At 47.0% G+C, this 12,098-nt stretch overlaps 1 protein-coding gene across 2 annotated transcripts; it reads right to left on the bottom strand.

The window, feature by feature from the left end:
• Positions 1 to 233: 233 nt before the first annotated feature.
• Positions 234 to 11,630, bottom strand: LOC127686728 (b(0,+)-type amino acid transporter 1-like). 2 transcript variants are annotated; one of them, XM_052184765.1, is made up of 6 exons: positions 10,872 to 11,630; positions 7,405 to 7,538; positions 7,094 to 7,223; positions 6,132 to 6,256; positions 1,267 to 1,354; positions 234 to 464 (listed from the first exon to the last, which is right to left on the bottom strand). In XM_052184765.1, exons 1-6 carry the CDS (start codon positions 11,628 to 11,630, stop codon positions 234 to 236), a joined length of 1,467 nt encoding a protein of 488 aa, XP_052040725.1. The 2 variants fall into 2 exon arrangements, with proteins under 2 accessions (XP_052040725.1, XP_052040726.1); XM_052184766.1 differs by lacking the exons at positions 234 to 464; positions 1,267 to 1,354; positions 6,132 to 6,256; positions 7,094 to 7,223; positions 7,405 to 7,538 and adding an exon at positions 10,334 to 10,384.
• Between the last annotated feature and the right edge of the window lie 468 nt (positions 11,631 to 12,098).

Here is a 12,098-nt window from a genome sequence, read left to right as displayed (position 1 = left end):
GCAGCTAAATGTCTACCTTAACTAGCAGGTTGTGAAAACAGGTGATACCCGTGTCAAAGGAACAGGCTTTGTAGAAATGGGATAGTGTACTGGTAGATATTCCCAAACTTGGAAGCAGCTGTACTATAGCACTAAGTGCTTATTAGAATTATGTGTAGTTGGTCTACAGAGAAACGTAGGAAAAGTGGGATCTGCGGTGAAGAAGGCAATGCAGAACCTATCAGACTGCCCAGTCAGTGGTCTTTAGTGGTGGGAGCGACTTCCAGGAGCAGCTGGAGATGCGTAGTGGCCGTCTGTATACACTTGGACTGGCACTGGAAGTGGAAGAGCAGGAAGTACACTGGGAAGCCACTGAGCACGAACAGGAAGATGTACAGGAATTCCATCTGGGGATGGTCGATGATGGGCGCCAGCACCAGGTAGAGAGACACCAGGAGCATGATGGCAGGGATGAAGGTGGGGACCTGCAGACGCACAAAGAAGTTATTTGACCCCTGAACCTGGAATGATGAGGGTGTCGCTGAGTCCAGTCCTTCCTATCTACCTCGTTTATTTCCACCTGCCCTGAGTGCCTCTGCCCCAGTGTTTCCTAGAATGACAAGCTGGGTCAGGGGAGCCACCTCTTGGGCTATAGGGGGCTCTTTAAGGAGCAGAGTCCAGAGCCCAGCATTGGTCTCTCTGTGCTGTGTGGCCTCTGTGTTCAAGTTCCATCTTTCCCCTTCACGGCCCTCCAGAAGAGAGATAAATAGTCAGTACCACTTACCACCCCACCCCCCAAAACTTGCAATAGCCTATCCTACGAAATGATGACAATAGCAGCCATTGATATGCCTTGTTTAGGGTTCTCAATCTGTGGGTCTTGACCCCTTTGGGGGTCACATATCAGATATCCTGCATCTCAAGTATTTACATTATGATTTATAATTAGCAAAACTGCAGCTATGAGGCAGCAATGAGGGCTGGAGAGATGGCTCAGTGGTTAAGAGCACTGAGTGCTCTTTCAGAGGTCCTGAGTTCAATTCCCAGCAACCACTTGGTGGCTCACAACCATCTGTAAAGGGATCTGATGCCCTCTTCTGGGATGTCTGAAGACAGTTACAGTGTACTTATGTAAAATAAAATAATAAAAAGAAAAAAGAAGCAGCGATGAAACAATTCTATGGTTGGTGGCAACCACAGCATGAGGAGCTGTATTAAAGGGTCTCTGCATTAGGCAGGCTGAGAGCCACTGGTCCAGGCCTTGAAGGTGACTGCCCTGAAAGTTACCTTGTAAGTGTGGGGAAGATTCCTTGTCTTTATTCGCAAATACAGGAGGCAGGCGAAGGTGGTTCCATAGGTGAGCCAGGACAGGAAGCTGCAGCAGGAAGTGGAAAGGCTAGATGAGGCCTGCTTCAGGACAAAATACTCAAAAACAATGAGGAGCATTGGGTCTTCCCTAGGAGAGCCAAGGGCTGCTGCAAAGGTTGCCCAGTGGTTAGAGCACCTGCTGCTCTCACAGAGGATTCGGGTTTGGTTCCCAACACCCATAAGGTGGCTCACAAACATCCTTTTATTTTATTTATTTATTGTTTGTTTGTTTGCTTGTTTCGAGACAGGGTTTCTCTGTGTAGCCCTGGCTGTCCTGGAACTCACTCTGTACACCAGGCTGGCCTCGAACTCAGAAATCTACCTGCCTTTGCCTCCTAAGTGCTGGGATTAAAGGCGTGTGCCACCACCGCCTGGCTTGCTCACAAACATCCTTAACACCAGTTTCATGAGATCTGATTCCTCCTGCTGACCTCTGTGGGAACCAGGCATGAATGTGGTACACAAACATACAGGCAGACAGAACACACATAAAACAAAATCAATAAATCTTAATTAAATTTTTAAAAAAAGCTTAAAGGGGCTGGAGAGATGGCTCAGTGGATGAGAGCGCTGACTGCTCTTTTGAAGGTCCTGAGTTCAAATACCAGCAACCACATGGTGGCTCATAACCATCTGTAATAAGATCTGACGTCCTCTTCTGGTGTGTCTAAAGACAGCTACAGTGTACTCACATATAATTAATAATTAAACAAACAAACAAATAAATAAATAATAAATCTTTAAAAAAAAAAAAAAGCTTAAAGATGGCCCAGTGAGTCACAAAACAAAAAGACATGAAATTAGGATAGGAACTTGGTAGAAGGAAGGAGTGTGGCTTATGGGATAAGAGAGGGTCGAGGTGGTTATGGAGGAGGAAGAGGAGGATATGGTGGTGCAGGACCTAGATATGGCAATGAGGGTGGGGGCTACGGAGGTGGTTATGACAACTATGGAGGAGGAAATTATGGAAGTGGAAATTATAATGATTTTGGAAATTATAACCAGCAACCTTCTAGCTATGGTCCAATGAAGAGTGGAAACTTTGGTGGTAGCAGGAACATGGGAGGACCATATGGTGGAGGGAACCATGTCCTGGAGGAAGTGGAGGAAGTGGGGGCTGTGGTGGAAGGAACCGACACTGAGCTGCTTCCTACTCACCGTGGGCTTCACTGCATAAATAGGGGAGGCTGAGAGCCCAGAGGTAACAGAACAGCTTCGGGTTATCGAAAACAATGTTAAGGAAACTCTTATCTCAGTCATGCATAAATATGCAGTGATATGGCAGAAAACATCAGAGCAGATGCAGAGAGCCATTTTGTGAATGGATTGGATTATTTAATAACATTGCCTTACTGTGGAGGAAGGATTGTAAAAAAAAAAAAATGCCTTTGAGACAGTTTCTTAGCTTTTTAATTGTTGTTTCTTTCTAGTGGTCTTTGTAAGAGTGTAGAAGCATTCCTTCTTTGATAATGTTAAATTTGTAAGTTTCAGGTGACATGTGAAACCTTCTTTTAAGATTTTTCTCAAAAGTTTTGAAAAGCTATTAGCCAGGATCATGATGTAATAAGATATAATGTTTTTCCTTCAAAAATTTAAGTATGTGTGTAGAGTTAAGAAGCTGTTGTACATTTATGAGTTGATAAAATAATTCCAAAGGAAAAAAAAGGAGAGGGTAGAGGGATGAGTGTGGCCAGAATATATACTATATACTATATACTATATACTATATACTATATACTATATACTATATACTATATACTATATACTATATACTATATACCATATACCATACACCATACACCATACGCTATATACTATATGCTATTGCAATATACCATACACCATATACTATACATAATATAATATATAATATCATATAATATTATGAATTGTATTTTATATATTATGTATTATACTATATATCATATATATATGAGATCATCAAAGAACAACTGCCTTTCAAACTAAAATCAAGTGTGAACTGTCAAACAGTATATTAATTTTTAAAATAAAATCTTTTGAAAAGGAGAGCATGGTGGACTCTCGAGGAGGCCTGTGGTCATTGGAGGGGCATCTCACTGGAAATAGAGCTCTTCTCCCAACCCTACCTTCCTTATGGTTGGTGACATTACACATAGGCTGCTAAACACCCAATAAGCTCTTGCCTCTGTTCTTTCCAAGGTCTATAGTTTGAGTGGTTGCCACTGTTCTGAAATTCCATGTGAGGCTCTGGTGAAACAGCTCAGTCAGTAAGGAGGAGCTTGCTGCGCAAGCACAAAGACCTGAGTTCATTCCCCAGAACCCATGTGGGAGAGCCAGGTGTGGTGCTATGGGTATGGAATCCCAGCACTGTAAGGCAGAGATAAACGAATACCTGGGGCTCACTGGCTAGCCAGCCTAGCCTATTGGGCTACTTTCGCATTTGCCCATAAATTTCCTATTGGAAATATTGCCATAAGTTCTAGGCCAGCTTAGTCTATGTAGCATGTTCTAGGTCAGCCAGAACAACATTGTGAGGTGCTACATGTGCTAGCTAGTTTTATGTCAACTTGACACGATCTAGAGTTAGCTGAAAGGAGGAAATCTCAATTGAGACAATGTCTCCATAGGCTCTGACTATGGGGTATTTTCTTAATTAGTGACTGGTGGAGAGGGCCCAGCCCATTGTGGGTGGTACCATCCCTTGGGCAGGTGGTCCTGGTTCTATAAACGTTGCTTCTATTTCCTCAGATGATGAGATGAGATGAGAGCTATATCCAAGCTATGCAAATACCCTGCTTCAGCCCAGCCCAGAGCATTTCCTGTTCTAACTATCCCTAGGCCTAGGCCTGGAAGCTTCTAGTCTCTGTAAAATCTAATTTCCATACTAACTGATTCAATCTGACTTCATTTTGCTTCTGCCTGAATCACTCGGCTCGGCCTCATACTAACTTTGGAAATATGTTCTGATCTTCTGGCTCCTTCTTGTTCTCTGATTTGTTCTGTCTTCACTTGTGTCTAGCTTGCTCTCTGCAACCAGTCTCTGTAAAACTACTATACCATTCCACACACCACACCCCTCTCTCCCTCTTGCTGCTCTTCCGTAGCCTCTCTTTCCTGTACTGTTCTCCTGTAAGTTGGGTATCTCCTATCTCCAGCTCATTCTGCGGAATCCTTCTTTGATTCCTCACTTTGTCTGTCCCTCAATTAGACGCCATTTTTAAACATGGCTGCTTCCTTCTACAAACTAACCTTACCTTCATTGTTAGGGATTAAAAGTGTATGATAAGGATGTATCTATATTCTAGCCAGATCATACTGTAATCCAGGGTGTGTCTACATTCTGGCTGGATCTTGTAGACCTAGAGGAACTGTGGATGTGATCCTTTGCCAAAGCAGCCATGTCGCTGGATTAAAATTTCTCTATGTGGTTTTATAAGAAAGCAGGCTGAGCAAGCCATGAGGAGCAAGCCAGTAAGCAGCCCCCCTCCATGGCCTCTGCATCAGCCCCTGCCTCCAGGTTCCTGCCCTGTTTGAGTTCCTTCCTAACTTTCTTCAGTGATGGTCTACAATATGGACGTGTAACCCAAATAAAACCCTTTCTTCTCCAACTTGCTTTTGGTTATGGCATATCATTTCAGCAACAGAAACCCTAGCTAAGACATTGATTTTTAAAAACTGTAAATGGCATATAAGATGACATCCAGGTTTTGTCCCGTGCCCTTCACATGCACATATGCACGAGTACATGTGCACACATACACACACACACACACACAACATGCACACGCCTGCATACACATGGATACACAGACAAATTCTATCTAGCTTGGCAAGCAAGGTCCAGGGCAGGCCATCCCTTGAGGCAATCAAGACTGCAAAGTATTAGGTACTAACTGAATGGACCACCCCCAGGGTTCTTACTCTGTACTGAGACATTTTGGTTATATTCTCTAGTCTCTACCTGAGGACACCCCCCACCCCCAGACCCACAGCAGATTAGATTTTGTCATCAGGATATAATGATTTCCATTTTTCTGGTGGGAAAAAATGAAAATCAACCATTATTTGTGACTTGCTGTTCCCAACAGTCGCACCAAGCCCTGAACGTCTTGTTCTAGATTAGACAACAGAGCAATAAAACGTGCAATGCCCGAGAAATTACTAAAACGCCCTCCGTACCCAGGTACTATGCTCATCCGGCAGTTGAGGAATTAGCCCTGCTTCAAACGAGCTTAGAAAATTACAAATGGGTATCACAACAGCCTGTGATTTCTGTCTGGAGGAAAATATTGAAAGGAGTCAGAACATCCCCTTCCTGTGGTGAAATCAGTCACTGTGCCTAAACAGCTTACTGTGAATTTACACTGAGTTCTGAAGAATTATATGGGACAGAATCCAGAGCACTAGCCCAGTCTACCAGGGGGAAAAAATCATTCTGAATTCAAGGGCTCTCCAGCAGTACAATGCCTCCATGCCATTTAATATCATCTTAGGAGCAGAAAGGAAGACTAAGAGAAAATGATAGCAGCAGCCCAGCCTTAGCATTGGTGTGTGTGTGTGTGTGTGTGTGTGTGTGTGTGTGTGTCCAGCTTCCTGTCCTTTCTCTGGTTCCCGATCCACTGAGATTAGAGCAAGCAGCTACACAGACCTCTCATCACATCCTCCAAACATTCCCATTCCCATGCCACTCCACCACTTGCACATAGGCACCCCAAAAGACAGCACACATATTTATGTGCAAATTTGTATAAAGATACCTAGATGTCTAGGACACAGATAGCAGCCTGTGACGTCTCCCTCACCTCAAGAGGTTCACAAAGGTGCTGAAGTTTCCTGGGATGACCAGCAGTAAAGCCACAGCTGTGGTGAAGATCAGGGCCGGCGCTGGCGTGAGTCGGTGCACATGAATCATGGACATAAGCTGAGGCTGGAAAGCACGGTGTGTGAGAGAGAGGCTGTAGAAAGGCCGTAGGGAGTAGTCTGTCCCTCACCGTGCTCTGGACACCAGTGTGCTCAATCTAATGGTCATTAGTATCGTGGCTTCCAGGGGGATAGGCTTCCTTGGCTTACTATGGTACCCAGGATTCTTATCCTCCAAATACTGTCTCCTTCTCTTTGTGCCCTGTGATGGGAATATAGTTCTCAACCATTGATGTCGCCTAGACTCTGTCGCTTGATTCATCCAATAAAACACGAGTACAAGTGACAAACAAGGGCTCTCAATGTCTTCATGTGTTTTATCTGACGACTTGAACCCCTGATTCCTGAATTAATCACGAAATGCTCCACCTTTGCTTTGGCCCTGGATCCTTGGAATAGGAACAGAGTCATTCCAAATTAAGAATGACCAAAACAAACAAGGCTACAGATAACACAAAGACCGACAATTAAACGATGACCTCAAGCCACTGGGATTTGGGGTTGTTTGTTATTCAACATTAGCATTACAGTAAACGCTAACGCAGGGGCAAAGAGCCCCCAGGGAAGGCCGCTCTGTGTACTCTGGCCCCCTCCTCCCTGTGGCCTCAGTACTCTTGCTATACACAAATAGACTTTATCACTCATGACTGCCCTACAACCTGGAAGAGATTACGAATACGTTAGAAAGGTATGGCTTGCCTTCATAAGAAAAGAGGGTCACATCTGATTGGGAAAGTCCAGGCTTGGGCTAAAAGCTCAGGTAGGAGAGGGTATAAGTGAAAGGTGTCTGGGCCCCCTTGTGCAGCCCTCACCCCTGTGTGTGACCCCAGTTCCCACGTCTTACCATGTGACCTTCTCTCGCAGCTGCATAGCACACGCGGCTGCCGCTGAAGAAGCCCCCATTGACGGCACCAAATGTTGAAAGTGCAACAGCCAAGGGCACCAGCCAGGCCCAGGACCCCAGAACTTGGTCCCTAGAACAGAGGGATCGACAACAAGAGCTCTAGCAGTAACTTGGAAAGGGACCAGAAGGCGTCCTCAGAAACAGAGAAAACAACGCATTTCAAGGCAAGTTCAAACCCACATAGAGCGTGACCGTTCTCTATGCCTAATGCCTGTCTAGGGCCCTGGTGACGCACCACGTGACTCACTCACCCCCAGCTCACAGCTATGGCATCAGAGGAGAGGATCTCTGAGGGTGACATAACCAGCAGGTAACTGATGTTGACCAGGACATACAGGATGGTGACCAGGGGGATGGCAATCGCCACTGCCCACACCAGGTTCTGCTGCAGGGTCAGGGAGAAGAGGGCAAAGGTTAGTCAATGAGGTCTTTCTAGGCCTTCAGAAAAAAACTCAGAACTGCGTTATCCACATGGTACTGTGCCAGACCCTGGGGGTTGGAAGCAGCGTGTTCCTCTCCCATGAGGTCGTGATCCCAGTGGCGCGGGCCCACAAAGACAGATGTGTGGGGACCGACAAGAGGTGCTAGGCAGACAGCAGTAGAGATACAGAGGGAACGGTGGCGTCATCACCAAAGCTTCCAGGATGAACAGGGCCGTTACTACGTCTCTCTCTCTCTGAGGCATGGAAATGACTTAGGAAGATGTGAAGAAGAATTTTTTGACAGAGGAAAACAGAAAACAAAGAAAGCTAAAGACCTCACTAGTGTGCTTTGCAGTGGGTAGGATTCACCCCTCCTGGGAACATCCACTTCTGCTTAGCATATCGGCCTTAAAGAAGGCACAGTTTCCAGAGCTTTCTGCCAGGACTGAGAGGTCTGCTCATAGAAAATCTTCAAAGTGGAGAGGGACACTGAGAGCAAGGCGGCCATCTTGACCTAGCTCAGCTCTCGGCAACCAACCTCAGCATGGATGCCGTCGCCTCTCCCTGTGTACCCTGGTACACTTGGAAGCCTGTCCTTTCTGGCCTCCAAGTTCATGTTTATACTGCTTCTGCAGTGCCGTGCTAGACTCTGGTCTCCTCTCCCAGCAGGCTTTGTTTGACCGTTCTGCTTTGTTGGTCCGCCCTCCCAAGAGAGCAAACTAGAGAAGATGAAGCAAACGGGAGAGCAACAGACTCTTGTAGGCGAGTTCTCCCAGACCCCCTCCGGCCTTAAACCCTGGGACTCCGAGTTCAAAGGAAAGTTGCCTTGACCTCGGAATGGGTAGAGCAGCTACTGCTTTACCACCCAGGGCGTGGGATGAGGCTCGCCTGGGCTCACACAAGTCTACCTGGAGCCAAGGTGTTCTCGTTCTCACGGGCTTTATCGGGCTGTCCTCGGCACAGCGAGCGCCCAGTATGCATGACCCGACCTCACAGGTAGTCGGGGCAAGAAGCGCTTTTAAATTTAACCTCTTTCCCGGGTAATGAGCCGTGACAATAGGAGACCCCTGGCTTGGCTCACAGACATGTTTCTCACCACGATAGCACACGAAGAGTGAGATTTTCTGATTTTGTTCTGAGGGCCCTGAATTCTTCATTCAAACCCTAAGGAGTCTACATAATAAGGGTAACCCTGGCTTGGTAAAGTTTCTGTACTTTCTTTGGTACAAGTGAGGAAAATGAGGAAAAAATAAACCCTTTCTCTACCCTTCAGAGCAAGTTATGCCAGAATTTTAAATACTGGCATTTTGGCGACTGGCTTAGGTTTTCCTTTGAAACCCATATCAAGAAAATCCCAGCTCTAGCAGAGATCATCAGACCATGGACCGTGTGGCTGATATGGACAATAAACTTTTACTGAAACACAACTGTGTTCCTGGATTTACCTACAGCAGTTTTCCTGCTGACACAACAGAACTGAGTAGTTGCAACAGGAACTAATGAATACGGGGCCTGAATTTAATCCCAACTCTTGGATCCTTACTAGAAAAGCTTTGCCGATAACCTCTGCAACCCCAGGAGCTGGTCTTCAGCTTGAGGGATCCTACTCTTTCCTTGACCTAGTGGAAAAACCCATGGTCTAGCTTGAGTAAGGGGGCTCTACTGCCATGAGACAACCTTAAGCACAGGCTACCCATGTCCTCGCGATTTTCCCAAGCCGTCTGCCAAGAATGTACCAGTGAAATCTTGGAGCTCTGGGATGGTGATATACTCCTGTAATTTCACCATTCAGAAGGTAAAGACAGGAGGATCAGAAGTTTAAGGGCATTCTTAGCCACAGAACACATTCAAGGCCCACCTGGTCTACAATGAGACTTTTGTGTGTGTGTGTGGATTTTCAAGACAGGGTTTCTCTGTGTAGCCCTAGCTGTCCTGGAACTCACTCTGTAGACCGGGCTGGTCTCGAACTCAGAAATCTGCCTGCCTGCCTCTGCCTCCCAAGTGCTAGCGTGCACCACCACTTCCTAGCTACAATAAGACTCTTATCTCAAAGGAAAAACAACAATAATAAAAATAAGCATGAGTTTCTGGAACTCCCAGAATGCATTCATTCTCTCTGTCTCTCTCTGTGTCTCTGTCTGTCTGTCTGTCTCTGTCACTCTTTTTCTCTGTCTCTGTCATTCTTTCTCTCTTTCCTGCCTCTGTCTCTCCCGTCTCTGTTTCTATCTTTTGTTTGCTTGTTCTAGCTCTCATATGTCTCTGTTTCTCTCTCCTCTGTCTCCATCTGTCTTTCTCATGTCTTTATCTGTCTCTCAACCCCTTGTGCTTCTCCCTCTCCAAGCCGCCCTTCTCTTCTCAATCGGTCCCCTCCAGTGAGCCCTTGCCAAGCCTCTGAAAGCCAGAGTGAGTGCCCCTAAGCCAGCCCAGCAGGGACAGCAGAAGACTTGCAGTTTCCATTCTGTGAGAATTTGAAATTCCTGCAAGGGAAGAAGAAAACAAACAGCATCTCAGAAAATACGTTTATGGCCAAGATCAGCATGTTAATCACTGAAGACCCAAATGCCACAGCTGAGTCCCAGGCAGCCCTGAGGACCGGCTAGCACACTAGTTATCCGGGCCAGGCTCACAGGCAGGGCGAGAAGGCGTGATTGCTTTGTTCCCTGTGCCAAAGTGCCTCCAAGGCTTCAGAAACTATGAAGCATCTACTACAATGTTCTGGAGGGGACAATCCAGGAGGACAACAGAATCAATAAGAATGCTAGCAGTATGAATTCAAGATAATTCCCCTCTTGCAGACTTCAATAGTCCCCTGGGTGGGGGGGGGGAAGCAAAAGTTGGGGACTGGAGAGATGGCTTAGTGGTTAAAAGCACTGACTGCTCTTCCAGAGGTCCTGAGTTCAAATCCCAGCAATTACATAGTGGCTCACAACCATCTGTAATGGGGTCTGGTGTCCTCTTCTGGTGTGTCTGAAGACAGCAACAGTGTACTTACATATACTAAACAGATCTTTAAAAATAAAAAAAGCAAAAGTGGGGTGTTGATAGTTAACTTAAGGGGCAGAAAGATGAGACCATGGGTATGATGCTATGAAGTACTCTGCTTTCTTAAGAAGCCATAGTTAAAATCCTATAAAAATCAAGGCAGATGGGCTGCCATGCAAGTCCCATGAGTACAGCAAGAGAGCCTTGATTGCAGTTGGCCTGCTCCCGATTCAGTCATTTGAGCAGTTAGAACACCAACTCCTGAGGCTGCAGTTGTTCAGAGGCTCACTCATGGAAAAGCGCACTCAACTCACCTTTGGGTTCGTGAGCTCCTCTATCACCGTGTTGATATTATTCCAGCCATCGAAGGACCACAGGCCCTGGTAGAAAGCCATGCCGATGCGCCCTGCCTGCTGTGTTGTGTTGTGGAAGGCAAAGAATAGGGATTCAGTGGGAATATGGCCCTGCGCCAGCACCACGGCCCCACCCACTACGATGACCAGCAGGGAGAAGAGCTTGGCAGCCGTGCACACGTTCATCAGCACGGTGGACATCCGGGAGCTCCAGAAGTTGATCAGAAGCAGCAGTAGGATGCAAGAAGAAGCCACAATCTTGACTATGACCTGAGGGAGGGAGGAGCAGCCAGGGTAAAACGGAGCCAGTGCGTACTCAGCGAAACTCAGAGAGACGGCAGTGATGGCGGCTGGTCTGCCTACAAGGACGAATATGTAGATGACCAGGAAGGCAGGCAGAGAGCCAAAGGTTCGCAAAATGTAGGCATAGTCTCCCCCAGATTCTGGAACCAGGCTGCCCAGTTCAGCATAGCACAGGGCACCCAGCAGGGCCAGGATGCCACAGGTTGCCCAGACAATAAGACTGGCTCCAGGACTGCCTATGTAAACCAAGACCCCCTGTGGTGACATAAAGATGCCAGAACCAATCATACAGCCAGCGGTCATGGACACTGCGCTCCACAGACCAATCTCCCTCTTCAGCATCAGCTCCGCTGCCCCACTGCCTTGCTCTTGCCCCGCGGGCTTGTCGCTGCCATCTTTCTCCTCACTTCTCTCCATCTCAAGACTTCAGCAGATACTGCCTCTGGTCGGAGACAGGCACAGGCTCTGGTACCTACTGGCCGTGGGTTTTCCGAAGGCGTTAATGATTACAGTGCTGGAGGGAGTCCAAGCCGAAGGGCAAAGATTGAGGGTGTGGTCTAGAAGGAGCTGATCGAGCAAGCAGTCCTCCTCAAGTCTCAGCACAGACTGTCTACTGGAGCCACCGGTCAGGAGAACTCAGGGAAGGTCCTGGAAAGAAGGGGTCGGAATTTCTACTGACATGTGGGGTGTGGCTCAGTGACAGGGTGTTTATTCAGATGTGCTAGTTCCATCCCCAGCACTGCAGATCAGAGGGAGGGAAGAGAGGAACCAATGAGAATGCGAGAGGGAAAAAGAAGAAGGGAAGGAGGGAGAGAGGGAAAGAAGGAATTTCTGTTGCCCAGTTCCACAGCAGCATCGTGGAATGATGGCTGGGTGAGCACTCTG

This window comes from Apodemus sylvaticus, chromosome 6 (assembly GCF_947179515.1).
Source record: "Apodemus sylvaticus chromosome 6, mApoSyl1.1, whole genome shotgun sequence".
Lineage (NCBI taxonomy): Eukaryota > Metazoa > Chordata > Mammalia > Rodentia > Muridae > Apodemus > Apodemus sylvaticus.
The sequence above is the reverse complement of the archived record's forward strand: the minus strand, read 5'-3'. Positions and strand labels throughout refer to the sequence as shown.

Bases quoted from the DNA above. Each gene is read 5' to 3' on its own strand.
- LOC127686728 (XM_052184765.1), bottom strand. From the start codon at position 11,630: ATGGAGAGAAGTGAGGAGAAAGATGGCAGCGACAAGCCCGCGGGGCAA. The intron at 7,539-10,871 runs GTGAGTTGAGTG...CTGACCCTGCAG, and splicing joins AGGAGCTCACGAACCCAAAG to CAGAACCTGGTGTGGGCAGT. The intron at 465-1,266 runs GTAACTTTCAGG...GTGCGTCTGCAG, and splicing joins ATCTTCCCCACACTTACAAG to GTCCCCACCTTCATCCCTGC.